This window comes from Gorilla gorilla, chromosome 14 (assembly GCF_029281585.2).
Source record: "Gorilla gorilla gorilla isolate KB3781 chromosome 14, NHGRI_mGorGor1-v2.1_pri, whole genome shotgun sequence".
In the NCBI taxonomy this organism is placed as follows: domain Eukaryota; kingdom Metazoa; phylum Chordata; class Mammalia; order Primates; family Hominidae; genus Gorilla; species Gorilla gorilla.
Genome location: NC_073238.2, coordinates 127,056,788 through 127,083,440, shown reverse-complemented (window position 1 = coordinate 127,083,440; position 26,653 = coordinate 127,056,788). Strand labels below are relative to the sequence as shown.

Below are 26,653 nucleotides of genomic sequence, written 5' to 3'. Positions count from 1 at the left end.
CCCCTTTTCTACTTAGGTGATGGCTCCTGGCTGGGATGGGAGGTAGATGGACCGGGGGGTGGAGGGGGCGGAGGAGGAGGGGAAGGGAGAGGCAGTGGATGAAGGACAATGGAAGAGATGACATCCCACTTGGCTCATTCATCCCATTCAGGTCCCCAAGCCCCCACCTGGACTGCCAGTGCCAACCTCAGAGGGAGGAAGAGGGAGCTCGGCTTAGAAGGCTGAGGCCCTGCCCCCTGGGCCACACCAATCGTGTGGCCTTCCTTCTCCCCACGGAAGGCCAGACCATGGACACCTCCTGAGCTGGATGTCATCCCCCATCTCCACCCTCTTTTCTTTTTCTTTCTTTCTTTCTTTTTTTTTTTGAGATGGAGTCTCGCTCTGTCGTGCAGGCTGGAGTGCAGTGGCGTGATCTCTGCTCACCGCAACCTCCCGCTCCCAGGTTCACTCCATTCCCCTGCAAGCGCCCGCCACCAAGGCCGGATAACTTTCCGTATTTTTAGTAGAGACGGGGTTTCACCGTGTTAGCCAGGATGGTCTCGATCTCCTGACCTCATGATCCACCCGCCTCGGCCTCCCAAAGTGGTGGGATTACAGGCGTGAGCCACCGCGCCCAGCCGTCCACCCTGTTCTCTACCAGAGTTCTGATACCGTGACTCTGTATAAAATGGTTTGGAAGCTGGACCCACCCTGTGTGAGTGTGGTTGTCCTGAGCCCACAGAAAGACACCTCCAGAGTGCGGATTGAGAAGCCTTTATTGTGGGAGGATCGGGGTGTCTGAGGGCCCCGGGAGTCGGGATGGACTTGGAAGGCTGGGGGGAGGGGCCTTTGAGGAAGAGGAGGCCTGGAAGCGGGGGTGATCACAGGTCAAGGGGTGGTCCTTGGGACCCCCGCAGTCAGTGGTGCTGCGGCGGCAGAGTGCACATTGACAGCTGAGAGCCACGGCGTAGGAGACCACGGGGTTCACGCCGCGCGGGCAGCCAGGGAGCCGGATGGACTCGAAGCGCACATCGCGGTAGTTGCACACCACCTGGGGCAGGGGCGGCAGGACCCCCTGCAGCACGCGGGTCTGGAAGCCGTGTGAGAGGGGGAATGAGCATGTGCCTGGGGCCAGCGCCTCGGCTGAGCTCCCCAGCTGCCCCCACAGGTCTGACTCAGGGGTCCAGGAAGCCCTCTGTTCCTGCCCTCCCACACCCCGTTCCGCAGCCCCTGACCAGAGAGGCAGACCACCCTTCCTCCCCGGCTGCCTCTGTGGGTCTGGCCCTGAGGTGGCAGCACCTGCCCCGGCCCCGGGCAGCTCACCATGGTGGGGCAGTAGCCGGCACAGATGGTGGTGTTGACGGTGATGCACACGGGGCAGCCCTCCTTCTCGACAGCCAAGGTGGCATTGATGGGGCGGCACCGTGGCCGAAGCGTCTCCCTGGATGCCCATGTCCCGCCCATGCTCAGCAGCAGCCCCTGGGGCGAGGACACTGCTTCACCCGGGTCTGTGAGCACAGCCCTGAGCCCTGGCCTTCCCATCCCGCGTGGTACACCACCCACAAAGACCCAGAGACCCTTCCCGGCATCTCCTATTCAGGACCCACCACCCCGACACCTGCCTTTCAGAGCCCACCCCACAGCCCAGAGGACCTGAGATACCCCAACATTTCAGATCCCCACCCTCAGGAACTGCCCCACCTGAAGCTTACCGGGGGTCACGCTCCTCCAGAAAGAGGCCTCCTTCCACAGCTCACACGGGTCTGCCCCTTCTCATGCCAGTGATGGCCTGGAAGGACGTGGAAGGTGCCCAGGGGCCCTGCAGTCTTACCTGGAACATCTCCATCCTTGGTGCCTGGAAATGTGGATCTACCCTACCTTTGACATGTCTCTCTCTTAGCGGGATATCTTCCGCAAGCACTGGGGATGTGGACATGGAAAGTAAATTGAGTCTCCGTGGGGGAGTGAGACAGGGAGCGAGGGGTGTTGGACGCGGCACGGGAACCCGGCCCGAGTCAGCGGCCCCAATTGGCTGCTCTCTCTCAGATACAGTTCCCCTTCCTCCCTCCAGGGGGCGCCATGGAACGCAGGGCCCTCACTGGCCCTGGGGACTGGGTGACGTCAGGGGTGAGCCTCTCGTGATTGGCTCCACCACCCTGCGTAAGCTCAAAGGGCATAAAGGAGAGCCCCGACACCCGGAGCCATTGTGGCTCCGGCCGGTTGCGCCTGCCCTCGGGCCCTCAGGGAGGCGAGGGTTCGAGGTGCACGAGTTCGAGGCCAACCTGGTCCACATTGGTTGAAAAAAAAATTTTTTTTATCGTTCCCTATGTAACAACAATACATAAAGGGAGGACGCCTTGATAGGAAGAAATGACATCTTCCTACGTGTTTTTAAATTACTTCAATGTATTTTTTTTTATTTTGGGAGACCGAGCCTTGCTCGGTCCTCGGGGGACCTCCCTGCCTCTCAGCCATGGCGGTTGTCACCTGTGGTAAACAGAATGGCGGGAGCAAGTGGGATGTCCCACTACTCGGGCTGAGGCAGGAGAATCACGGGAACCTAGGAGGTGGAACCTCCTCGCCCAGGAGGGGCGCGGCTTCGGACTTAGCTTCTGCCCAATGAGAGAGGGCCTCCCCGTGACTGTGCTGCCAGGTTAGCCACTTGACCCTGGTGCCCCCAACGAGGGATTCAGCCCGAGCCCCACCTCTCCCTTAGGGACCTCCGCCCACTCTACCCTCAAGCCAGGGTGCCCGGAGCGCTCCCCGGAAATGCGTGGGCTTCAGGTGATTTAACTGATTATTGAATAGGCCCGCAGGAGGTGTGTCCTGCCCCCGAAGCCGCAGCCTCGGAGAACATTATCTGGACTTAGTCCCTTTCCCGCGATGCCATCAAGCTGGACAATTTTAAGGTCTGTTTCTTTCCCAATGTAGGGTATAGGTTGGCACAGGGAAGAGGGCTAGAAACCTGACTTGAGCTCCCCGCCCAGGGCTGAACTCTCCAGCATCCTGATCACTTCTCATTCAACCTTGCTTATACTCCCCCCGTGATTGGTAGCTCTTTATCTCAAAACAGAATATTCTAAGCCAACCCCTGCCTGCTCTCACCAAGTAAGATTTCTCATTTGAACCCCAGCTCCCAGATACTTAAAGGCCTTCTGTAGACCATGTCCTCAAGGTCCCCTGGCCATCTGCTTGCATGTTCCAGTTTCTCTCCTCCCCCATCCACGTCGTGAAATGTGCCCTCCCACTCCCCAGGATGAGCAAGGTGGTGTCCTCTGTGACTGAGCAGTCAGCAACTTAACACCAAAGGTCACCAACGATCAAATCCATGAGAGTTGATCCGAGGAGTTATGTATTAGGGCTAAGAAAGAGTAAACACTCAGTAAATAGTGGCTATTATTATTATTATCATCATCATCATGATTACCCTCAAGTTTCCCTGGGAGAGCTCCTATTCAACCTTCAAAACCCCATGTTGTTGCACCCATCCTACAGAGATTGAGCTCAAATTCAGAGAGTTGTGATTTTGCAATGATTTGATGAGTTCCCCAACTGGGGTCCATCCGTAGAGCAGCTGGGCCAACCCTGAGGTCTCTCAGCATCCAGCTCTGTTCTTTTTCTGCCTGACCAGTTCCTGGGTATAAGTCTCAGGCCCGGCCAGTCCGGCTGAGGAGTGTGCAGACACAGGCAGTGCCAATTTGAATCCATCGCCAGTCCACACGGCCCTGGGCATCAGCGGTCAATGCCCGCACATAGGACTGCTTGGCCTTGCACTCAGACACCCAGTGCCCCCCGGTCCACACGCCGGCGGCAGCCCCTCCACCTACCCCTGGGCCACCTTCTTCAGAGTTATCGGCCTTGATGCAGGTGACAAAGAAGTGCTGGCGGAGGGAACTGCCGCCAGCTGCAGGCGCCTCGCCCAACACCTCCACCTCGAGCACACCCAAGTCCACAGCGGTCCGGGGGTCTGTCACCCAGACACTGACTGCATCGCACACGGCCAGCCTCACCCTGATGACTCGCCGGTGAAGTATCGCTCACCCCACACTGGCTGCGGTTGGCCCGGGTGCCTGCTGACTCCCAAAAGGCCCCAGTCTCCAGCAGGAAGACCAGAGGGGGCCCGGCAGCGGCACCCCTAGACAGGACCACTCGGGGGAAAAGAAGGTCCCACTTTGGAGTAGGAAAAGGGGACAATGTCAAGGGTGGGGGTTAGGACTCCAATGACACACTGGGGAGGAAGAAAATGAGGGGGATGCAGAGGGAGCCTGGGGGAGCGGGAGCACCTCTCAGAGGACATGGAAACAGGGAAAAGGAGGCTGGGATTAGAGAAGAGGATAAACACTTCAGTGGGGACAGAAGTTTGGAACCCCAGGGGAGGCCTGCCTGCCAGGATTATGGGGAAGCCCTTGTTCTAGACGTTTGGGCGACTCCATGTACAGGACTTGCATCACACCCAACTTGTAGATTAAGAATAAATATTCAACAACTCCAGGTCAGGCACTATGGCTCACACCTGTAGTCCCAGCACTTTGGGAGGCTGAGGCGGGTGGTTGACTTGAGGTCAGGAGTTCAAGAGCAGCCTGGCCAACACTGTGAAATAACATCTCTACTGATAATACCAAAATTAGCTGGGCGTGGTGCTGCGCTCCTGTAATCCCACCACTTTGGGAGGCGGAGGCGGGTGGATCATGTGGTCAGGGAATCGAGACCTTCCTGGCTAACACGGTGAAACCCCGTCTCTACTAAAAATACAAAAACTTATCTGGGCTTGCTCGCGGGCCCCTGTAGTCCAAGCTGCTTGGGAGGCTGAGGCAGGAGAATGGAGTGAACCTAGGAGGGGGAGCTTGCAGTGAGCAGAGATCGCGCCACTGCACGCCAGCCTCCATGACAGAGCGAGACTCCATCTCAAAAAAAAAAGAAAGAAAGAAAGAAAGAAAGAAAGAAAGAAAGAAAGAAAGAAAGAAAGAAAGAAAGAAAGAAAGAAGGAAAGAAAGAAAGAGAAAACAGGGTGGAGATGGAGGATGACCTCCAGCTCAGGAGGTGTCCATGGTCTGGCCTTCTGTGGGGAGAAGGAAGGCCACATGATCGGTGTGGCCCAGGGGGCAGGGCCTCAGCCTTCTAAGCCGAGCTCCCTCTTCCTCCCTCTGACGTTGGCACTGGCAGTGCAGGTGCGGGTGGGGGGCGGCTTGGGGACCTGAATGGGATGAATGGGCCGAGGGGGATGTCATCTCTTCCATCCTCCTTCATCCACTGCCTCTCCCTTCCCCTCCTCCCCGCTCCCCTCCGTCCATCTGCCTCCCATCCCAGCTAGGACCCGTCACCTGGGTAGAAAAGGGGCCTCTGGAAAGGGGGCGGGGCCTTGACTCTCGGGTACCCTGCACTTGAAGAGGAACTCGGGGAAGGGGTTGTTCAGAGATTTGGCCCCTTCCCCGTCTGGCTGTATAACCTTCCTGTGCTTTTCTTCCCCTAGCCGGTTGTCCCTCCCTCTCCTGAGATGTCAGGAAAGAAGGGGCCACCTGCGTCCTCCACAGGGGCCCCGAAGCCTGGGGTTCCCAGCCCCAGAGCTCGGAGGTGGAGGAGGTGCTACAGCTCTGGTGACCACTGGTTGTTTCCCAGTCTTCTCCACGCCACCCTTTCCCAGAACCACAGGCTTCCAGAATGTTGTAGGGAAACTGCAAAATCCGCGCCTCCAACAGCCTCTCCCAGCGCCAGGTCAATTTCACACACAGGGAAACTGAAGCCTGCCTCAGAGGGGCAGCGTTTTACCTCCTTAGTGGCAGTTTTGAGGTGAATCGGGGTCTCCCTAGGATTCCAGCTTGTGGACTTTCTCTAAATTGTGGAATGTGGCCAGGCGTGGTGGCTTGAGTCTGTAGTCCCAGCTACTCAGGAGCCACAGCAGGAGGATTGCTTGAGCCCAGGAGTTCAAGTGCAGTGGGAAACATTGGGAGACCTCGTCTTAAAGCAATTTGTTTGGGGCCAGGCGTGGTGTCTCACGCCTATAATCCCAGCACTCTGGGAGGCCAGGGCAGGAGTATCACTGGAGGTTGGGAGTTTGAGACCAGTCTGGCCAATGTCGTGAAACTGCATCTCTACTAAAAATACAAAAATTAGCTGGGCACGGTGGCAGGCGCTTGTAATTCCAGTTACTCAGAAGGCTGAGGCAGGAGAATCGCTTGAAACCAGGAGACAGGCGTTACAGTGAGCCAGGATTGCGCCACTGTACTCCAGCCTGGCCAGACAGAGTGAGACTCTGTTTCAAAAAAAAAAACAACAAAACAAAACAAAACAAAACAAACAAAAAAAAATTGGGCCGGGCGCAGTGGCTCATGCCTGTAATCCCAGCACTTTGGGTGGCCGAGGTGGGCAGATCGCAAGGACAGCAGATCAATACCATCCTGGCTAACACGGGGAAACCCCGTCTCTACTAAAAAATACAACAAATTAGCCAGGCGTGGTGGCAGGCGCCTGCAGTCCCAGCTACTCGGGAGGCTGAGGCAGGAGAATGGCTTGAACCCGGGAGGCAGAGCTTGCAGTGAGCCGAGATCGAGCCACTGCAGTCCAGTCTGGGTGAGAGAGTGAGACCCCACCTCAAAAAAAAAAAAAAAAAAAAAAAGTTGTTGGAACATCCTCCAAGATGCAAGACTCTCGGTTCCTCAGAGTTCTACGGGAAGGATGGCAGAGTGCAGTTGCCCAGAGGTGAAGTCCCATCTCTGCCATTTGCTGGCTATGTGTCCAGGCACAAAGCATTAATTTCTCTGAGCCTGTATTTTACCCTCTGTTGCTATTGAGTAATAGTAGTTGACTATTTTCTATTTTTATTTTTATTTCATCTTTTTTTTTTTTTTTTTTTGAGATGGAGTCTCACCCTGTCACCCAGGCTGGAGTGCAGTGGCGCGATCTTGGCTCACTGCACCTATGCTTCCCGGGTTCAAGCAATTCACCTGCCTCAGCCTCCCGAGTAGCTGGGACTACAGGCGTGCACCACCACACCCAGCTAATTTTTGTAATTTTTTTAGTAGACACAGCGTTTCACCACGTTGGCCAGGCTAGTCTCAAAGTCCTGACCTCAGGTGACGCACCCGCCTCGGCGTCCCATAGTGCTGGGATTGCAGGCATGAGCCACTGTGCCCGGCCGAACAATTTTTATCTTTTTTATGATTATTATTATTATTTTTTTAAGATGGAGCTTTGTTTTTGTTGCCCAAGCTGAAGTGCAATGGCGCGATCTTGGCTCACTGCAAACTCCGCCTCCTGGGATCAAGCGATTCTCCTGCCTCAGCCTCCCAAGTACCTGGCATTATAAGCATGCACCACCACGCCCGAGGATATTTTGTATTTTTAGTAGAGATGGGGTTTCTCCATGTTGGTCAGGCTGGTCTGGAACTCCTCACCTCAGCTGATCCGCCCACTGCAGCCTCCGACAATGCTGGGATTACAAGTGTGAGCCACCATGCCCGGCCTTATTTTTTATTTTTTTTTTTTTTTTGAGACAGAGTCTCACTGTGTTGTCCAGGCGGAAGTGCAGTGACACGATCTTGGCTCACTGCAATCTCGGCCCTCCCGGGTTCAAGCGATTCTCCTGCCTCAGCCTCCCGAGTAGCTGAGATCACAGGCGTGCAGCACCACGCCTGGCTGATTTTGGTATTAACAGTAGAGATGTTGTTTCACAATGTTGTCCAGGCTGCTCTCGAACTCCTGACCTCAAGTCATCCACCCGCCTCAGCCTCCCAAAGTGCTGGGATTACAGGTGTGAGGCATAGTGCCTGACCTGGAGTTGTTGAATATTTATTCTTAATCTACAAGTTGGGTGTGATGCAAGTCCTATATATGGAGTCCCCCAAACTTCTAGAGCAAGGGCTTCCCCGTAATCCTGGCAGGCAAGCCTCCCCTGGGGTTCCAAACTTCTGTCCCCACCGAAGTGTTTATCCTCTTCTCTAATCCCAGCCTCCTTTTCCCTGTTTCCATGTCCTCTGAGAGGTGCTCCCGCTCCCCCAGGCTCCCTCTGCATCCCCCTCATTTTCTTCCTCCCCAGTGTGTCAATGGGGTCCTAACCCCACCCTCGGCACTGTCACCTTTTCCTGAACCAAAGTAGGACCTTCTTTCCCCCTGAGTGGTCCTGTCTAGGGGTGCCGCTGCCGGGCCCCCTCTGGTCTTCCTGCTGGAGACTGGGGCCTTTTGGGAGTCAGCAGGCGCCCGGGCCAACCGCAGCCAGTGTGAGGTGAGCGATACTTCACCGGCGAGTCATCAGGGTGAGGCTGGCCGTGTGTGATGCAGTCAGTGTCTGGGTGACAGACCCCCGGACCGCTGTGGACTTGGGTGTGCTCGAGGTGGAGGTGTTGGGCGAGGCGCCTGCGGCTGGCGGCAGTTCCCTCCGCCAGCACTTCTTTGTCACCGCTTCGAGGCCGATAACTCTGAAGAAGGTGGCCCAGGGGTAGGTGGAGGGGCTGCCGCCAGGGTGTGGACCGGGGGGCACTGGGTGTCTGAGTGCAAGGCCAAGCAGTCCTATGTGCGGGCATTGACCGCTGATGCCCAGGGCCGTGTGGACTGGCGATGGATTCAAATTGGCACTGCCTGTGTCTGCACACTCCTCAGCCGGACTGGCCGGGCCTGAGACTTATACCCAGGAACTGGTCAGGCAGAAAAAGAACAGAGCTGGATGCTGAGAGACCTCAGGGTTGGCCCAGCTGCTCTACGGATGGACCCCAGTTGGGGAACTCATCAAATCATTGCAAAATCACAACTCTCTGAATTTGAGCTCAATCTCTGTAGGATGGGTGCAACGACATGGGGTTTTGAAGGTTGAATAGGAGCTCTCCCAGGGAAACTTGAGGGTAATCATGATGATGATGATAATAATAATAATAGCCACTATTTACTGAGTGTTTACTCTTTCTTAGCCCTAATACATAACTCCTCGGATCAACTCTCATGGATTTGATCGTTGGTGACCTTTGGTGTTAAGTTGCTGACTGCTCAGTCACAGAGGACACCACCTTGCTCATCCTGGGGAGTGGGAGGGCACATTTCACGACGTGGATGGGGGAGGAGAGAAACTGGAACATGCAAGCAGATGGCCAGGGGACCTTGAGGACATGGTCTACAGAAGGCCTTTAAGTATCTGGGAGCTGGGGTTCAAATGAGAAATCTTACTTGGTGAGAGCAGGCAGGGGTTGGCTTAGAATATTCTGTTTTGAGATAAAGAGCTACCAATCACGGGGGGAGTATAAGCAAGGTTGAATGAGAAGTGATCAGGATGCTGGAGAGTTCAGCCCTGGGCGGGGAGCTCAAGTCAGGTTTCTAGCCCTCTTCCCTGTGCCAACCTATACCCTACATTGGGAAAGAAACAGACCTTAAAATTGTCCAGCTTGATGGCATCGCGGGAAAGGGACTAAGTCCAGATAATGTTCTCCGAGGCTGCGGCTTCGGGGGCAGGACACACCTCCTGCGGGCCTATTCAATAATCAGTTAAATCACCTGAAGCCCACGCATTTCCGGGGAGCGCTCCGGGCACCCTGGCTTGAGGGTAGAGTGGGCGGAGGTCCCTAAGGGAGAGGTGGGGCTCGGGCTGAATCCCTCGTTGGGGGCACCAGGGTCAAGTGGCTAACCTGGCAGCACAGTCACGGGGAGGCCCTCTCTCATTGGGCAGAAGCTAAGTCCGAAGCCGCGCCCCTCCTGGGCGAGGAGGTTCCACCTCCTAGGTTCCCGTGATTCTCCTGCCTCAGCCCGAGTAGTGGGACATCCCACTTGCTCCCGCCATTCTGTTTACCACAGGTGACAACCGCCATGGCTGAGAGGCAGGGAGGTCCCCCGAGGACCGAGCAAGGCTCGGTCTCCCAAAATAAAAAAAACATACATTGAAGTAATTTAAAAACACGTAGGAAGATGTCATTTCTTCCTATCAAGGCGTCCTCCCTTTATGTATTGTTGTTACATAGGGAACGATAAAAAAATTTTTTTTTCAACCAATGTGGACCAGGTTGGCCTCGAACTCGTGCACCTCGAACCCTCGCCTCCCTGAGGGCCCGAGGGCAGGCGCAACCGGCCGGAGCCACAATGGCTCCGGGTGTCGGGGCTCTCCTTTATGCCCTTTGAGCTTACGCAGGGTGGTGGAGCCAATCACGAGAGGCTCACCCCTGACGTCACCCAGTCCCCAGGGCCAGTGAGGGCCCTGCGTTCCATGGCGCCCCCTGGAGGGAGGAAGGGGAACTGTATCTGAGAGAGAGCAGCCAATTGGGGCCGCTGACTCGGGCCGGGTTCCCGTGCCGCGTCCAACACCCCTCGCTCCCTGTCTCACTCCCCCACGGAGACTCAATTTACTTTCCATGTCCACATCCCCAGTGCTTGCGGAAGATATCCCGCTAAGAGAGAGACATGTCAAAGGTAGGGTAGATCCACATTTCCAGGCACCAAGGATGGAGATGTTCCAGGTAAGACTGCAGGGCCCCTGGGCACCTTCCACGTCCTTCCAGGCCATCACTGGCATGAGAAGGGGCAGACCCGTGTGAGCTGTGGAAGGAGGCCTCTTTCTGGAGGAGCGTGACCCCCGGTAAGCTTCAGGTGGGGCAGTTCCTGAGGGTGGGGATCTGAAATGTTGGGGTATCTCAGGTCCTCTGGGCTGTGGGGTGGGCTCTGAAAGGCAGGTGTCGGGGTGGTGGGTCCTGAATAGGAGATGCCGGGAAGGGTCTCTGGGTCTTTGTGGGTGGTGTACCACGCGGGATGGGAAGGCCAGGGCTCAGGGCTGTGCTCACAGACCCGGGTGAAGCAGTGTCCTCGCCCCAGGGGCTGCTGCTGAGCATGGGCGGGACATGGGCATCCAGGGAGACGCTTCGGCCACGGTGCCGCCCCATCAATGCCACCTTGGCTGTCGAGAAGGAGGGCTGCCCCGTGTGCATCACCGTCAACACCACCATCTGTGCCGGCTACTGCCCCACCATGGTGAGCTGCCCGGGGCCGGGGCAGGTGCTGCCACCTCAGGGCCAGACCCACAGAGGCAGCCGGGGAGGAAGGGTGGTCTGCCTCTCTGGTCAGGGGCTGCGGAATGGGGTGTGGGAGGGCAGGAACAGAGGGCTTCCTGGACCCCTGAGTCAGACCTGTGGGGGCAGCTGGGGAGCTCAGCCGAGGCGCTGGCCCCAGGCACATGCTCATTCCCCCTCTCACACGGCTTCCAGACCCGCGTGCTGCAGGGGGTCCTGCCGCCCCTGCCCCAGGTGGTGTGCAACTACCGCGATGTGCGCTTCGAGTCCATCCGGCTCCCTGGCTGCCCGCGCGGCGTGAACCCCGTGGTCTCCTACGCCGTGGCTCTCAGCTGTCAATGTGCACTCTGCCGCCGCAGCACCACTGACTGCGGGGGTCCCAAGGACCACCCCTTGACCTGTGATCACCCCCGCTTCCAGGCCTCCTCTTCCTCAAAGGCCCCTCCCCCCAGCCTTCCAAGTCCATCCCGACTCCCGGGGCCCTCAGACACCCCGATCCTCCCACAATAAAGGCTTCTCAATCCGCACTCTGGAGGTGTCTTTCTGTGGGCTCAGGACAACCACACTCACACAGGGTGGGTCCAGCTTCCAAACCATTTTATACAGAGTCACGGTATCAGAACTCTGGTAGAGAACAGGGTGGACGGCTGGGCGCGGTGGCTCACGCCTGTAATTGTCGGAGGCTGCTGTGGGTGGATCAGCTGAGGTGAGGGGTTCCAGACCAGCCTGACCAACATGGAGAAACCCCATCTCTACTAAAAATACAAAATATCGTCGGGCGTGGTGGTGCATGCCTATACTCCCAGGTACTTGGGAGGCTAAGGCAGGAGAATCTCTTGATCCTAGGAGGCGGAGGTTGCAGTGAGCCAAGATCCCGCCATTGTGCTTCAGCCTGGGCAACAAAAACAAAGCTCCATCTCAAAAAGTAATAATAATAATAATAATAATAAAATAAAAATTAAAAATGTTCGGCCAGGCGCAGTGGCTCATGCCTGCAATCTCAGCACTTTGGGAGGCCGAGGCGGGTGCATCACCTGAGTTCAGGACTTCGAGACCAGCCTGGCCAACATGGTGAAACCCTGTCTCTACTAAAAAAAAAAAAAAAAAAAAATTAGCTGGGTGTGGTGGTGCGCGCCTGTAGTCCCAGCTACTCAGGAAGCTGAGGCAGGAGAATCGCTTGAACCCGGGAAGCATAGGTGCAGTGAGCCGAGATCACGCCACTGCACTCCAGCCTGGGTGACAGGGCCAGACTCCGTCTCAAAAAAAATAAATAAATAAAATAAAATAAAAATAAAAATAGAAAATAGTCCACTACTATTACTCAATAGCAACAGATGGTAAAATACAGGCTCAGAGAAATTAATGATTTGTGCCTGGTCACACAGCCAACAAATGGCAGAGATGGGACTTCAACTCTGGGCAACTGCACTCTGCCATCCTTCCTGTAGAACTCTGAGGAACTGAGAGTCTTGCATGTTGGAGGATGTTCCAATCAATTTTTTTTTTTTTTTTTTTTTTGACGGAGTCTCGCTCTGTTGTTGAGACTGGACTGCAGTGGCGCGATCTCGGCTCACTGCAAGATCCGCCTCCCGGGTTCCTGCCATTCTCCTGCCTCGGCCTCCCAAGTAGCTGGGACTACAGGCGCCCACCAGGACGCCTGGCTAATTTGTTGTATTTTTCAGTAGAGACGGGGTTTCCCCGTGTTAGCCAGGATAGTCTTGATCTCCTGACTTTGTGATCCGCCCGCTCGGCTTCCCAAAGTGCTGGGATTACAGGCATGAACCACTGCGCCAGGCCCAATTTTTTTTGTTTGTTTTGTTTTGTTTTGTTGTTTTGGGAAAGGGTGGCATGGAGAAGACTGGGAAACAACCAGTGGTCACCAGAGCTGTAGCACCTCCTTCGCCTCTGAGCTCTGGGGCTGGGAACCCCAGGCTTCCGGGGCCACTGTGGAGGACGCAGGTGGCTCCCTCTTTCCTGACATCTCAGGAGAGGGAGCGGCAACCGGTTAGGGGAAGAAAAGAACAGGAAGGTTATACAGCCAGGTGGGGAAGGGGCCAACTCCCTGAAAAACCCCTTCCCAGAGTTCGTCTTCAAGCGCAGGGTACCCAAGAGTCAAGGCCCCGCCCCCTTTCCAGAGGCCCCTTTTCTACTTAGGTGATGGCTCCTGGCTGGGATGGGAGGTAGATGGACCGGGGGGTGGAGGGGGCGGAGGAGGAGGGGAAGGGAGAGGCAGTGGATGAAGGACAATGGAAGAGATGACATCCCACTTGGCTCATTCATCCCATTCAGGTCCCCAAGCCCCCACCTGGACTGCCAGTGCCAACCTCAGAGGGAGGAAGAGGGAGCTCGGCTTAGAAGGCTGAGGCCCTGCCCCCTGGGCCACACCAATCGTGTGGCCTTCCTTCTCCCCACGGAAGGCCAGACCATGGACACCTCCTGAGCTGGATGTCATCCCCCATCTCCACCCTCTTTTCTTTTTCTTTCTTTCTTTCTTTTTTTTTTTGAGATGGAGTCTCGCTCTGTCGTGCAGGCTGGAGTGCAGTGGCGTGATCTCTGCTCACCGCAACCTCCCGCTCCCAGGTTCACTCCATTCCCCTGCAAGCGCCCGCCACCAAGGCCGGATAACTTTCCGTATTTTTAGTAGAGACGGGGTTTCACCGTGTTAGCCAGGATGGTCTCGATCTCCTGACCTCATGATCCACCCGCCTCGGCCTCCCAAAGTGGTGGGATTACAGGCGTGAGCCACCGCGCCCAGCCGTCCACCCTGTTCTCTACCAGAGTTCTGATACCGTGACTCTGTATAAAATGGTTTGGAAGCTGGACCCACCCTGTGTGAGTGTGGTTGTCCTGAGCCCACAGAAAGACACCTCCAGAGTGCGGATTGAGAAGCCTTTATTGTGGGAGGATCGGGGTGTCTGAGGGCCCCGGGAGTCGGGATGGACTTGGAAGGCTGGGGGGAGGGGCCTTTGAGGAAGAGGAGGCCTGGAAGCGGGGGTGATCACAGGTCAAGGGGTGGTCCTTGGGACCCCCGCAGTCAGTGGTGCTGCGGCGGCAGAGTGCACATTGACAGCTGAGAGCCACGGCGTAGGAGACCACGGGGTTCACGCCGCGCGGGCAGCCAGGGAGCCGGATGGACTCGAAGCGCACATCGCGGTAGTTGCACACCACCTGGGGCAGGGGCGGCAGGACCCCCTGCAGCACGCGGGTCTGGAAGCCGTGTGAGAGGGGGAATGAGCATGTGCCTGGGGCCAGCGCCTCGGCTGAGCTCCCCAGCTGCCCCCACAGGTCTGACTCAGGGGTCCAGGAAGCCCTCTGTTCCTGCCCTCCCACACCCCATTCCGCAGCCCCTGACCAGAGAGGCAGACCACCCTTCCTCCCCGGCTGCCTCTGTGGGTCTGGCCCTGAGGTGGCAGCACCTGCCCCGGCCCCGGGCAGCTCACCATGGTGGGGCAGTAGCCGGCACAGATGGTGGTGTTGACGGTGATGCACACGGGGCAGCCCTCCTTCTCGACAGCCAAGGTGGCATTGATGGGGCGGCACCGTGGCCGAAGCGTCTCCCTGGATGCCCATGTCCCGCCCATGCTCAGCAGCAGCCCCTGGGGCGAGGACACTGCTTCACCCGGGTCTGTGAGCACAGCCCTGAGCCCTGGCCTTCCCATCCCGCGTGGTACACCACCCACAAAGACCCAGAGACCCTTCCCGGCATCTCCTATTCAGGACCCACCACCCCGACACCTGCCTTTCAGAGCCCACCCCACAGCCCAGAGGACCTGAGATACCCCAACATTTCAGATCCCCACCCTCAGGAACTGCCCCACCTGAAGCTTACCGGGGGTCACGCTCCTCCAGAAAGAGGCCTCCTTCCACAGCTCACACGGGTCTGCCCCTTCTCATGCCAGTGATGGCCTGGAAGGACGTGGAAGGTGCCCAGGGGCCCTGCAGTCTTACCTGGAACATCTCCATCCTTGGTGCCTGGAAATGTGGATCTACCCTACCTTTGACATGTCTCTCTCTTAGCGGGATATCTTCCGCAAGCACTGGGGATGTGGACATGGAAAGTAAATTGAGTCTCCGTGGGGGAGTGAGACAGGGAGCGAGGGGTGTTGGACGCGGCACGGGAACCCGGCCCGAGTCAGCGGCCCCAATTGGCTGCTCTCTCTCAGATACAGTTCCCCTTCCTCCCTCCAGGGGGCGCCATGGAACGCAGGGCCCTCACTGGCCCTGGGGACTGGGTGACGTCAGGGGTGAGCCTCTCGTGATTGGCTCCACCACCCTGCGTAAGCTCAAAGGGCATAAAGGAGAGCCCCGACACCCGGAGCCATTGTGGCTCCGGCCGGTTGCGCCTGCCCTCGGGCCCTCAGGGAGGCGAGGGTTCGAGGTGCACGAGTTCGAGGCCAACCTGGTCCACATTGGTTGAAAAAAAAATTTTTTTATCGTTCCCTATGTAACAACAATACATAAAGGGAGGACGCCTTGATAGGAAGAAATGACATCTTCCTACGTGTTTTTAAATTACTTCAATGTATGTTTTTTTTATTTTGGGAGACCGAGCCTTGCTCGGTCCTCGGGGGACCTCCCTGCCTCTCAGCCATGGCGGTTGTCACCTGTGGTAAACAGAATGGCGGGAGCAAGTGGGATGTCCCACTACTCGGGCTGAGGCAGGAGAATCACGGGAACCTAGGAGGTGGAACCTCCTCGCCCAGGAGGGGCGCGGCTTCGGACTTAGCTTCTGCCCAATGAGAGAGGGCCTCCCCGTGACTGTGCTGCCAGGTTAGCCACTTGACCCTGGTGCCCCCAACGAGGGATTCAGCCCGAGCCCCACCTCTCCCTTAGGGACCTCCGCCCACTCTACCCTCAAGCCAGGGTGCCCGGAGCGCTCCCCGGAAATGCGTGGGCTTCAGGTGATTTAACTGATTATTGAATAGGCCCGCAGGAGGTGTGTCCTGCCCCCGAAGCCGCAGCCTCGGAGAACATTATCTGGACTTAGTCCCTTTCCCGCGATGCCATCAAGCTGGACAATTTTAAGGTCTGTTTCTTTCCCAATGTAGGGTATAGGTTGGCACAGGGAAGAGGGCTAGAAACCTGACTTGAGCTCCCCGCCCAGGGCTGAACTCTCCAGCATCCTGATCACTTCTCATTCAACCTTGCTTATACTCCCCCCGTGATTGGTAGCTCTTTATCTCAAAACAGAATATTCTAAGCCAACCCCTGCCTGCTCTCACCAAGTAAGATTTCTCATTTGAACCCCAGCTCCCAGATACTTAAAGGCCTTCTGTAGACCATGTCCTCAAGGTCCCCTGGCCATCTGCTTGCATGTTCCAGTTTCTCTCCTCCCCCATCCACGTCGTGAAATGTGCCCTCCCACTCCCCAGGATGAGCAAGGTGGTGTCCTCTGTGACTGAGCAGTCAGCAACTTAACACCAAAGGTCACCAACGATCAAATCCATGAGAGTTGATCCGAGGAGTTATGTATTAGGGCTAAGAAAGAGTAAACACTCAGTAAATAGTGGCTATTATTATTATTATCATCATCATCATGATTACCCTCAAGTTTCCCTGGGAGAGCTCCTATTCAACCTTCAAAACCCCATGTTGTTGCACCCATCCTACAGAGATTGAGCTCAAATTCAGAGAGTTGTGATTTTGCAATGATTTGATGAGTTCCCCAACTGGGGTCCATCCGTAGAGCAGCTGGGCCAACCCTGAGGTCTCTCAGCATCCAGCTCTGTTCTTTTTCTGCCTGACCAGTTCCTGGGTATAAGTCTCAGGCCCGGCCAGTCCGGCTGAGGAGTGTGCAGACACAGGCAGTGCCAATTTGAATCCATCGCCAGTCCACACGGCCCTGGGCATCAGCGGTCAATGCCCGCACATAGGACTGCTTGGCCTTGCACTCAGACACCCAGTGCCCCCCGGTCCACACCCTGGCGGCAGCCCCTCCACCTACCCCTGGGCCACCTTCTTCAGAGTTATCGGCCTCGAAGCGGTGACAAAGAAGTGCTGGCGGAGGGAACTGCCGCCAGCCGCAGGCGCCTCGCCCAACACCTCCACCTCGAGCACACCCAAGTCCACAGCGGTCCGGGGGTCTGTCACCCAGACACTGACTGCATCACACACGGCCAGCCTCACCCTGATGACTCGCCGGTGAAGTATCGCTCACCTCACACTGGCTGCGGTTGGCCCGGGCGCCTGCTGACTCCCAAAAGGCCCCAGTCTCCAGCAGGAAGACCAGAGGGGGCCCGGCAGCGGCACCCCTAGACAGGACCACTCAGGGGGAAAGAAGGTCCTACTTTGGTTCAGGAAAAGGTGACAGTGCCGAGGGTGGGGTTAGGACCCCATTGACACACTGGGGAGGAAGAAAATGAGGGGGATGCAGAGGGAGCCTGGGGGAGCGGGAGCACCTCTCAGAGGACATGGAAACAGGGAAAAGGAGGCTGGGATTAGAGAAGAGGATAAACACTTCGGTGGGGACAGAAGTTTGGAACCCCAGGGGAGGCTTGCCTGCCAGGATTACGGGGAAGCCCTTGCTCTAGAAGTTTGGGGGACTCCATATATAGGACTTGCATCACACCCAACTTGTAGATTAAGAATAAATATTCAACAACTCCAGGTCAGGCACTATGCCTCACACCTGTAATCCCAGCACTTTGGGAGGCTGAGGCGGGTGGATGACTTGAGGTCAGGAGTTCGAGAGCAGCCTGGACAACATTGTGAAACAACATCTCTACTGTTAATACCAAAATCAGCCAGGCGTGGTGCTGCACGCCTGTGATCTCAGCTACTCGGGAGGCTGAGGCAGGAGAATCGCTTGAACCCGGGAGGGCCGAGATTGCAGTGAGCCAAGATCGTGTCACTGCACTTCCGCCTGGACAACACAGTGAGACTCTGTCTCAAAAAAAAAAAAAAAAAAAAAAATAAGGCCGGGCATGGTGGCTCACACTTGTAATCCCAGCATTGTCGGAGGCTGCAGTGGGCGGATCAGCTGAGGTGAGGAGTTCCAGACCAGCCTGACCAACATGGAGAAACCCCATCTCTACTAAAAATACAAAATATCCTCGGGCGTGGTGGTGCATGCTTATAATGCCAGGTACTTGGGAGGCTGAGGCAGGAGAATCGCTTGATCCCAGGAGGCGGAGTTTGCAGTGAGCCAAGATCGCGCCATTGCACTTCAGCTTGGGCAACAAAAACAAAGCTCCATCTTAAAAAAATAATAATAATAATCATAAAAAAGATAAAAATTGTTCGGCCGGGCACAGTGGCTCATGCCTGCAATCCCAGCACTATGGGACGCCGAGGCGGGTGCGTCACCTGAGGTCAGGACTTTGAGACTAGCCTGGCCAACGTGGTGAAACGCTGTGTCTACTAAAAAAATTACAAAAATTAGCTGGGTGTGGTGGTGCACGCCTGTAGTCCCAGCTACTCGGGAGGCTGAGGCAGGTGAATTGCTTGAACCCGGGAAGCATAGGTGCAGTGAGCCAAGATCGCGCCACTGCACTCCAGCCTGGGTGACAGGGTGAGACTCCATCTCAAAAAAAAAAAAAAAAAAAAGATGAAATAAAAATAAAAATAGAAAATAGTCAACTACTATTACTCAATAGCAACAGAGGGTAAAATACAGGCTCAGAGAAATTAATGCTTTGTGCCTGGACACATAGCCAGCAAATGGCAGAGATGGGACTTCACCTCTGGGCAACTGCACTCTGCCATCCTTCCCGTAGAACTCTGAGGAACCGAGAGTCTTGCATCTTGGAGGATGTTCCAACAACTTTTTTTTTTTTTTTTTTTTTTTTGAGGTGGGGTCTCACTCTCTCACCCAGACTGGACTGCAGTGGCTCGATCTCGGCTCACTGCAAGCTCTGCCTCCCGGGTTCAAGCCATTCTCCTGCCTCAGCCTCCCGAGTAGCTGGGACTGCAGGCGCCTGCCACCACGCCTGGCTAATTTGTTGTATTTTTTAGTAGAGACGGGGTTTCCCCGTGTTAGCCAGGATGGTATTGATCTGCTGTCCTTGCGATCTGCCCACCTCGGCCACCCAAAGTGCTGGGATTACAGGCATGAGCCACTGCGCCCGGCCCAATTTTTGTTTGTTTGTTTTGTTTTGTTTTGTTTTGTTGTTTTTTTTTTTGAAACAGAGTCTCACTCTGTCTGGCCAGGCTGGAGTACAGTGGCGCAATCCTGGCTCACTGTAACGCCTGTCTCCTGGTTTCAAGCGATTCTCCTGCCTCAGCCTTCTGAGTAACTGGAATTACAAGCGCCTGCCACCGTGCCCAGCTAATTTTTGTATTTTTAGTAGAGATGCAGTTTCACGACATTGGCCAGACTGGTCTCAAACTCCCAACCTCCAGTGATACTCCTGCCCTGGCCTCCCAGAGTGCTGGGATTATAGGCGTGAGACACCACGCCTGGCCCCAAACAAATTGCTTTAAGACGAGGTCTCCCAATGTTTCCCACTGCACTTGAACTCCTGGGCTCAAGCAATCCTCCTGCTGTGGCTCCTGAGTAGCTGGGACTACAGACTCAAGCCACCACGCCTGGCCACATTCCACAATTTAGAGAAAGTCCACAAGCTGGAATCCTAGGGAGACCCCAATTCACCTCAAAACTGCCACTAAGGAGGTAAAACGCTGCCCCTCTGAGGCAGGCTTCAGTTTCCCTGTGTGTGAAATTGACCTGGCGCTGGGAGAGGCTGTTGGAGGCGCGGATTTTGCAGTTTCCCTACAACATTCTGGAAGCCTGTGGTTCTGGGAAAGGGTGGCGTGGAGAAGACTGGGAAACAACCAGTGGTCACCAGAGCTGTAGCACCTCCTCCACCTCCGAGCTCTGGGGCTGGGAACCCCAGGCTTCGGGGCCCCTGTGGAGGACGCAGGTGGCCCCTTCTTTCCTGACATCTCAGGAGAGGGAGGGACAACCGGCTAGGGGAAGAAAAGCACAGGAAGGTTATACAGCCAGACGGGGAAGGGGCCAAATCTCTGAACAACCCCTTCCCCGAGTTCCTCTTCAAGTGCAGGGTACCCGAGAGTCAAGGCCCCGCCCCCTTTCCAGAGGCCCCTTTTCTACCCAGGTGACGGGTCCTAGCTGGGATGGGAGGCAGATGGACGGAGGGGAGCGGGGAGGAGGGGAAGGGAGAGGCAGTGGATGAAGGAGGATGGAAGAGATGACATCCCCCTCGGCCCATTCATCCCATTCAGGTCCCCAAGCCGCCCCCCACCCGCACCTGCACTGCCAGTGCCAACGTCAGAGGGAGGAAGAGGGAGCTCGGCTTAGAAGGCTGAGGCCCTGCCCCCTGGGCCACACCGATCATGTGGCCTTCCTTCTCCCCACAGAAGGCCAGACCATGGACACCTCCTGAGCTGGAGGTCATCCTCCATCTCCACCCTGTTTTCTCTTTCTTTCTTTCCTTCTTTCTTTCTTTCTTTCTTTCTTTTTTTTTTGAGATGGAGTCTCGCTCTGTCATGGAGGCTGGCGTGCAGTGGCGCGATCTCTGCTCACTGCAAGCTCCCCCTCCTAGGTTCACTCCATTCTCCTGCCTCAGCCTCCCAAGCAGCTTGGACTACAGGGGCCCGCGAGCAAGCCCAGATAAGTTTTTGTATTTTTAGTAGAGACGGGGTTTCACCGTGTTAGCCAGGAAGGTCTCGATTCCCTGACCACATGATCCACCCGCCTCCGCCTCCCAAAGTGGTGGGATTACAGGAGCGCAGCACCACGCCCAGCTAATTTTGGTATTATCAGTAGAGATGTTATTTCACAGTGTTGGCCAGGCTGCTCTTGAACTCCTGACCTCAAGTCAACCACCCGCCTCAGCCTCCCAAAGTGCTGGGACTACAGGTGTGAGCCATAGTGCCTGACCTGGAGTAGTTGAATATTTATTCTTAATCTACAAGTTGGGTGTGATGCAAGTCCTGTACATGGAGTCGCCCAAACGTCTAGAACAAGGGCTTCCCCATAATCCTGGCAGGCAGGCCTCCCCTGGGGTTCCAAACTTCTGTCCCCACTGAAGTGTTTATCCTCTTCTCTAATCCCAGCCTCCTTTTCCCTGTTTCCATGTCCTCTGAGAGGTGCTCCCGCTCCCCCAGGCTCCCTCTGCATCCCCCTCATTTTCTTCCTCCCCAGTGTGTCATTGGAGTCCTAACCCCCACCCTTGACATTGTCCCCTTTTCCTACTCCAAAGTGGGACCTTCTTTTCCCCCGAGTGGTCCTGTCTAGGGGTGCCGCTGCCGGGCCCCCTCTGGTCTTCCTGCTGGAGACTGGGGCCTTTTGGGAGTCAGCAGGCACCCGGGCCAACCGCAGCCAGTGTGGGGTGAGCGATACTTCACCGGCGAGTCATCAGGGTGAGGCTGGCCGTGTGCGATGCAGTCAGTGTCTGGGTGACAGACCCCCGGACCGCTGTGGACTTGGGTGTGCTCGAGGTGGAGGTGTTGGGCGAGGCGCCTGCAGCTGGCGGCAGTTCCCTCCGCCAGCACTTCTTTGTCACCTGCATCAAGGCCGATAACTCTGAAGAAGGTGGCCCAGGGGTAGGTGGAGGGGCTGCCGCCGGCGTGTGGACCGGGGGGCACTGGGTGTCTGAGTGCAAGGCCAAGCAGTCCTATGTGCGGGCATTGACCGCTGATGCCCAGGGCCGTGTGGACTGGCGATGGATTCAAATTGGCACTGCCTGTGTCTGCACACTCCTCAGCCGGACTGGCCGGGCCTGAGACTTATACCCAGGAACTGGTCAGGCAGAAAAAGAACAGAGCTGGATGCTGAGAGACCTCAGGGTTGGCCCAGCTGCTCTACGGATGGACCCCAGTTGGGGAACTCATCAAATCATTGCAAAATCACAACTCTCTGAATTTGAGCTCAATCTCTGTAGGATGGGTGCAACAACATGGGGTTTTGAAGGTTGAATAGGAGCTCTCCCAGGGAAACTTGAGGGTAATCATGATGATGATGATAATAATAATAATAGCCACTATTTACTGAGTGTTTACTCTTTCTTAGCCCTAACACATAACTCCTCGGATCAACTCTCATGGATTTGATCATTGGTGACCTTTGGTGTTAAGTTGCTGACTGCTCAGTCACAGAGGACACCACCTTGCTCATCCTGGGGAGTGGGAGGGCACATTTCACGACGTGGATGGGGGAGGAGAGAAACTGGAACATGCAAGCAGATGGCCAGGGGACCTTGAGGACATGGTCTACAGAAGGCCTTTAAGTATCTGGGAGCTGGGGTTCAAATGAGAAATCTTACTTGGTGAGAGCAGGCAGGGGTTGGCTTAGAATATTCTGTTTTGAGATAAAGAGCTACCAATCACGGGGGGAGTATAAGCAAGGTTGAATGAGAAGTGATCAGGATGCTGGAGAGTTCAGCCCTGGGCGGGGAGCTCAAGTCAGGTTTCTAGCCCTCTTCCCTGTGCCAACCTATACCCTACATTGGGAAAGAAACAGACCTTAAAATTGTCCAGCTTGATGGCATCGCGGGAAAGGGACTAAGTCCAGATAATGTTCTCCGAGGCTGCGGCTTCGGGGGCAGGACACACCTCCTGCGGGCCTATTCAATAATCAGTTAAATCACCTGAAGCCCACGCATTTCCGGGGAGCGCTCCGGGCACCCTGGCTTGAGGGTAGAGTGGGCGGAGGTCCCTAAGGGAGAGGTGGGGCTCGGGCTGAATCCCTCGTTGGGGGCACCAGGGTCAAGTGGCTAACCTGGCAGCACAGTCACGGGGAGGCCCTCTCTCATTGGGCAGAAGCTAAGTCCGAAGCCGCGCCCCTCCTGGGCGAGGAGGTTCCACCTCCTAGGTTCCCGTGATTCTCCTGCCTCAGCCCGAGTAGTGGGACATCCCACTTGCTCCCGCCATTCTGTTTACCACAGGTGACAACCGCCATGGCTGAGAGGCAGGGAGGTCCCCCGAGGACCGAGCAAGGCTCGGTCTCCCAAAATAAAAAAAACATACATTGAAGTAATTTAAAAACACGTAGGAAGATGTCATTTCTTCCTATCAAGGCGTCCTCCCTTTATGTATTGTTGTTACATAGGGAACGATAAAAAAATTTTTTTTTCAACCAATGTGGACCAGGTTGGCCTCGAACTCGTGCACCTCGAACCCTCGCCTCCCTGAGGGCCCGAGGGCAGGCGCAACCGGCCGGAGCCACAATGGCTCCGGGTGTCGGGGCTCTCCTTTATGCCCTTTGAGCTTACGCAGGGTGGTGGAGCCAATCACGAGAGGCTCACCCCTGACGTCACCCAGTCCCCAGGGCCAGTGAGGGCCCTGCGTTCCATGGCGCCCCCTGGAGGGAGGAAGGGGAACTGTATCTGAGAGAGAGCAGCCAATTGGGGCCGCTGACTCGGGCCGGGTTCCCGTGCCGCGTCCAACACCCCTCGCTCCCTGTCTCACTCCCCCACGGAGACTCAATTTACTTTCCATGTCCACATCCCCAGTGCTTGCGGAAGATATCCCGCTAAGAGAGAGACATGTCAAAGGTAGGGTAGATCCACATTTCCAGGCACCAAGGATGGAGATGTTCCAGGTAAGACTGCAGGGCCCCTGGGCACCTTCCACGTCCTTCCAGGCCATCACTGGCATGAGAAGGGGCAGACCCGTGTGAGCTGTGGAAGGAGGCCTCTTTCTGGAGGAGCGTGACCCCCGGTAAGCTTCAGGTGGGGCAGTTCCTGAGGGTGGGGATCTGAAATGTTGGGGTATCTCAGGTCCTCTGGGCTGTGGGGTGGGCTCTGAAAGGCAGGTGTCGGGGTGGTGGGTCCTGAATAGGAGATGCCGGGAAGGGTCTCTGGGTCTTTGTGGGTGGTGTACCACGCGGGATGGGAAGGCCAGGGCTCAGGGCTGTGCTCACAGACCCGGGTGAAGCAGTGTCCTCGCCCCAGGGGCTGCTGCTGAGCATGGGCGGGACATGGGCATCCAGGGAGACGCTTCGGCCACGGTGCCGCCCCATCAATGCCACCTTGGCTGTCGAGAAGGAGGGCTGCCCCGTGTGCATCACCGTCAACACCACCATCTGTGCCGGCTACTGCCCCACCATGGTGAGCTGCCCGGGGCCGGGGCAGGTGCTGCCACCTCAGGGCCAGACCCACAGAGGCAGCCGGGGAGGAAGGGTGGTCTGCCTCTCTGGTCAGGGGCTGCGGAATGGGGTGTGGGAGGGCAGGAACAGAGGGCTTCCTGGACCCCTGAGTCAGACCTGTGGGGGCAGCTGGGGAGCTCAGCCGAGGCGCTGGCCCCAGGCACATGCTCATTCCCCCTCTCACACGGCTTCCAGACCCGCGTGCTGCAGGGGGTCCTGCCGCCCCTGCCCCAGGTGGTGTGCAACTACCGCGATGTGCGCTTCGAGTCCATCCGGCTCCCTGGCTGCCCGCGCGGCGTGAACCCCGTGGTCTCCTACGCCGTGGCTCTCAGCTGTCAATGTGCACTCTGCCGCCGCAGCACCACTGACTGCGGGGGTCCCAAGGACCACCCCTTGACCTGTGATCACCCCCGCTTCCAGGCCTCCTCTTCCTCAAAGGCCCCTCCCCCCAGCCTTCCAAGTCCATCCCGACTCCCGGGGCCCTCAGACACCCCGATCCTCCCACAATAAAGGCTTCTCAATCCGCACTCTGGAGGTGTCTTTCTGTGGGCTCAGGACAACCACACTCACACAGGGTGGGTCCAGCTTCCAAACCATTTTATACAGAGTCACGGTATCAGAACTCTGGTAGAGAACAGGGTGGACGGCTGGGCGCGGTGGCTCACGCCTGTAATTGTCGGAGGCTGCTGTGGGTGGATCAGCTGAGGTGAGGGGTTCCAGACCAGCCTGACCAACATGGAGAAACCCCATCTCTACTAAAAATACAAAATATCGTCGGGCGTGGTGGTGCATGCCTATACTCCCAGGTACTTGGGAGGCTAAGGCAGGAGAATCTCTTGATCCTAGGAGGCGGAGGTTGCAGTGAGCCAAGATCCCGCCATTGTGCTTCAGCCTGGGCAACAAAAACAAAGCTCCATCTCAAAAAGTAATAATAATAATAATAATAATAAAATAAAAATTAAAAATGTTCGGCCAGGCGCAGTGGCTCATGCCTGCAATCTCAGCACTTTGGGAGGCCGAGGCGGGTGCATCACCTGAGTTCAGGACTTCGAGACCAGCCTGGCCAACATGGTGAAACCCTGTCTCTACTAAAAAAAAAAAAAAAAAAAAATTAGCTGGGTGTGGTGGTGCGCGCCTGTAGTCCCAGCTACTCAGGAAGCTGAGGCAGGAGAATCGCTTGAACCCGGGAAGCATAGGTGCAGTGAGCCGAGATCACGCCACTGCACTCCAGCCTGGGTGACAGGGCCAGACTCCGTCTCAAAAAAAATAAATAAATAAAATAAAATAAAAATAAAAATAGAAAATAGTCCACTACTATTACTCAATAGCAACAGATGGTAAAATACAGGCTCAGAGAAATTAATGATTTGTGCCTGGTCACACAGCCAACAAATGGCAGAGATGGGACTTCAACTCTGGGCAACTGCACTCTGCCATCCTTCCTGTAGAACTCTGAGGAACTGAGAGTCTTGCATGTTGGAGGATGTTCCAATCAATTTTTTTTTTTTTTTTTTTTTTGACGGAGTCTCGCTCTGTTGTTGAGACTGGACTGCAGTGGCGCGATCTCGGCTCACTGCAAGATCCGCCTCCCGGGTTCCTGCCATTCTCCTGCCTCGGCCTCCCAAGTAGCTGGGACTACAGGCGCCCACCAGGACGCCTGGCTAATTTGTTGTATTTTTCAGTAGAGACGGGGTTTCCCCGTGTTAGCCAGGATAGTCTTGATCTCCTGACTTTGTGATCCGCCCGCTCGGCTTCCCAAAGTGCTGGGATTACAGGCATGAACCACTGCGCCAGGCCCAATTTTTTTTGTTTGTTTTGTTTTGTTTTGTTGTTTTGGGAAAGGGTGGCATGGAGAAGACTGGGAAACAACCAGTGGTCACCAGAGCTGTAGCACCTCCTTCGCCTCTGAGCTCTGGGGCTGGGAACCCCAGGCTTCCGGGGCCACTGTGGAGGACGCAGGTGGCTCCCTCTTTCCTGACATCTCAGGAGAGGGAGCGGCAACCGGTTAGGGGAAGAAAAGAACAGGAAGGTTATACAGCCAGGTGGGGAAGGGGCCAACTCCCTGAAAAACCCCTTCCCAGAGTTCGTCTTCAAGCGCAGGGTACCCAAGAGTCAAGGCCCCGCCCCCTTTCCAGAGGCCCCTTTTCTACTTAGGTGATGGCTCCTGGCTGGGATGGGAGGTAGATGGACCGGGGGGTGGAGGGGGCGGAGGAGGAGGGGAAGGGAGAGGCAGTGGATGAAGGACAATGGAAGAGATGACATCCCACTTGGCTCATTCATCCCATTCAGGTCCCCAAGCCCCCACCTGGACTGCCAGTGCCAACCTCAGAGGGAGGAAGAGGGAGCTCGGCTTAGAAGGCTGAGGCCCTGCCCCCTGGGCCACACCAATCGTGTGGCCTTCCTTCTCCCCACGGAAGGCCAGACCATGGACACCTCCTGAGCTGGATGTCATCCCCCATCTCCACCCTCTTTTCTTTTTCTTTCTTTCTTTCTTTTTTTTTTTGAGATGGAGTCTCGCTCTGTCGTGCAGGCTGGAGTGCAGTGGCGTGATCTCTGCTCACCGCAACCTCCCGCTCCCAGGTTCACTCCATTCCCCTGCAAGCGCCCGCCACCAAGGCCGGATAACTTTCCGTATTTTTAGTAGAGACGGGGT

At 56.2% G+C, this 26,653-nt stretch overlaps 4 protein-coding genes and 2 pseudogenes across 15 annotated transcripts; 3 read left to right on the top strand and 3 right to left on the bottom strand.

Moving 5' to 3' along the window:
* Positions 1–737: 737 nt before the first annotated feature.
* LOC129526121 (choriogonadotropin subunit beta 7-like) lies at positions 738–3,951 on the bottom strand. Of its 2 annotated transcripts, none has more exons than XM_055359547.2 (5): positions 3,807–3,951; positions 1,858–1,899; positions 1,692–1,768; positions 1,303–1,458; positions 738–1,069 (listed from the first exon to the last, which is right to left on the bottom strand). In XM_055359547.2, exons 4-5 carry the CDS (start codon positions 1,441–1,443, stop codon positions 755–757), a joined length of 456 nt encoding a protein of 151 aa, XP_055215522.1. In that variant the 5' UTR covers positions 1,444–1,458; positions 1,692–1,768; positions 1,858–1,899; positions 3,807–3,951; the 3' UTR covers positions 738–754. The 2 variants fall into 2 exon arrangements, with proteins under 2 accessions (XP_055215522.1, XP_063553636.1); XM_063697566.1 differs by lacking the exon at positions 3,807–3,951 and adding an exon at positions 3,085–3,210.
* Positions 3,375–9,468, bottom strand: LOC134756991 (neurotrophin-4-like; annotated as a pseudogene).
* LOC129526155 (choriogonadotropin subunit beta 7-like) lies at positions 8,254–11,479 on the top strand. 4 transcript variants are annotated; one of them, XM_063697564.1, is made up of 5 exons: positions 8,254–8,410; positions 10,318–10,359; positions 10,449–10,525; positions 10,759–10,914; positions 11,148–11,479. In XM_063697564.1, exons 4-5 carry the CDS (start codon positions 10,774–10,776, stop codon positions 11,460–11,462), a joined length of 456 nt encoding a protein of 151 aa, XP_063553634.1. In that variant the 5' UTR covers positions 8,254–8,410; positions 10,318–10,359; positions 10,449–10,525; positions 10,759–10,773; the 3' UTR covers positions 11,463–11,479. The 4 variants fall into 4 exon arrangements, with proteins under 4 accessions (XP_063553634.1, XP_055215612.2, XP_063553635.1 ...); XM_063697565.1 differs by lacking the exon at positions 8,254–8,410 and adding an exon at positions 9,007–9,132; XM_055359637.2 differs by having other exon boundaries at positions 10,318–10,525.
* A 2,348-nt stretch (positions 11,480–13,827) lies between these two features.
* LOC129526131 (choriogonadotropin subunit beta 7-like) lies at positions 13,828–17,059 on the bottom strand. Of its 3 annotated transcripts, none has more exons than XM_055359566.2 (5): positions 16,897–17,059; positions 14,948–14,989; positions 14,782–14,858; positions 14,393–14,548; positions 13,828–14,159 (listed from the first exon to the last, which is right to left on the bottom strand). In XM_055359566.2, exons 4-5 carry the CDS (start codon positions 14,531–14,533, stop codon positions 13,845–13,847), a joined length of 456 nt encoding a protein of 151 aa, XP_055215541.1. In that variant the 5' UTR covers positions 14,534–14,548; positions 14,782–14,858; positions 14,948–14,989; positions 16,897–17,059; the 3' UTR covers positions 13,828–13,844. The 3 variants fall into 3 exon arrangements, with proteins under 3 accessions (XP_055215541.1, XP_063553633.1, XP_055215539.1); XM_063697563.1 differs by lacking the exon at positions 16,897–17,059 and adding an exon at positions 16,175–16,300; XM_055359564.2 differs by having other exon boundaries at positions 14,782–14,989; positions 16,897–17,058.
* Positions 15,839–21,882, top strand: LOC134756990 (neurotrophin-4-like; annotated as a pseudogene).
* On the top strand, positions 21,314–24,527 carry LOC129526207 (choriogonadotropin subunit beta 7-like). Of its 6 annotated transcripts, none has more exons than XM_063697561.1 (5): positions 21,314–21,458; positions 23,366–23,407; positions 23,497–23,573; positions 23,807–23,962; positions 24,196–24,527. In XM_063697561.1, the coding sequence occupies exons 4-5, from the start codon at positions 23,822–23,824 to the stop codon at positions 24,508–24,510; spliced, it is 456 nt and encodes a 151-aa protein (XP_063553631.1). In that variant the 5' UTR covers positions 21,314–21,458; positions 23,366–23,407; positions 23,497–23,573; positions 23,807–23,821; the 3' UTR covers positions 24,511–24,527. The 6 variants fall into 6 exon arrangements, with proteins under 6 accessions (XP_063553631.1, XP_063553629.1, XP_063553632.1 ...); XM_063697562.1 differs by lacking the exon at positions 21,314–21,458 and adding an exon at positions 22,055–22,180; XM_063697559.1 differs by having other exon boundaries at positions 23,366–23,573.
* The last annotated feature ends 2,126 nt before the right edge of the window (positions 24,528–26,653 follow it).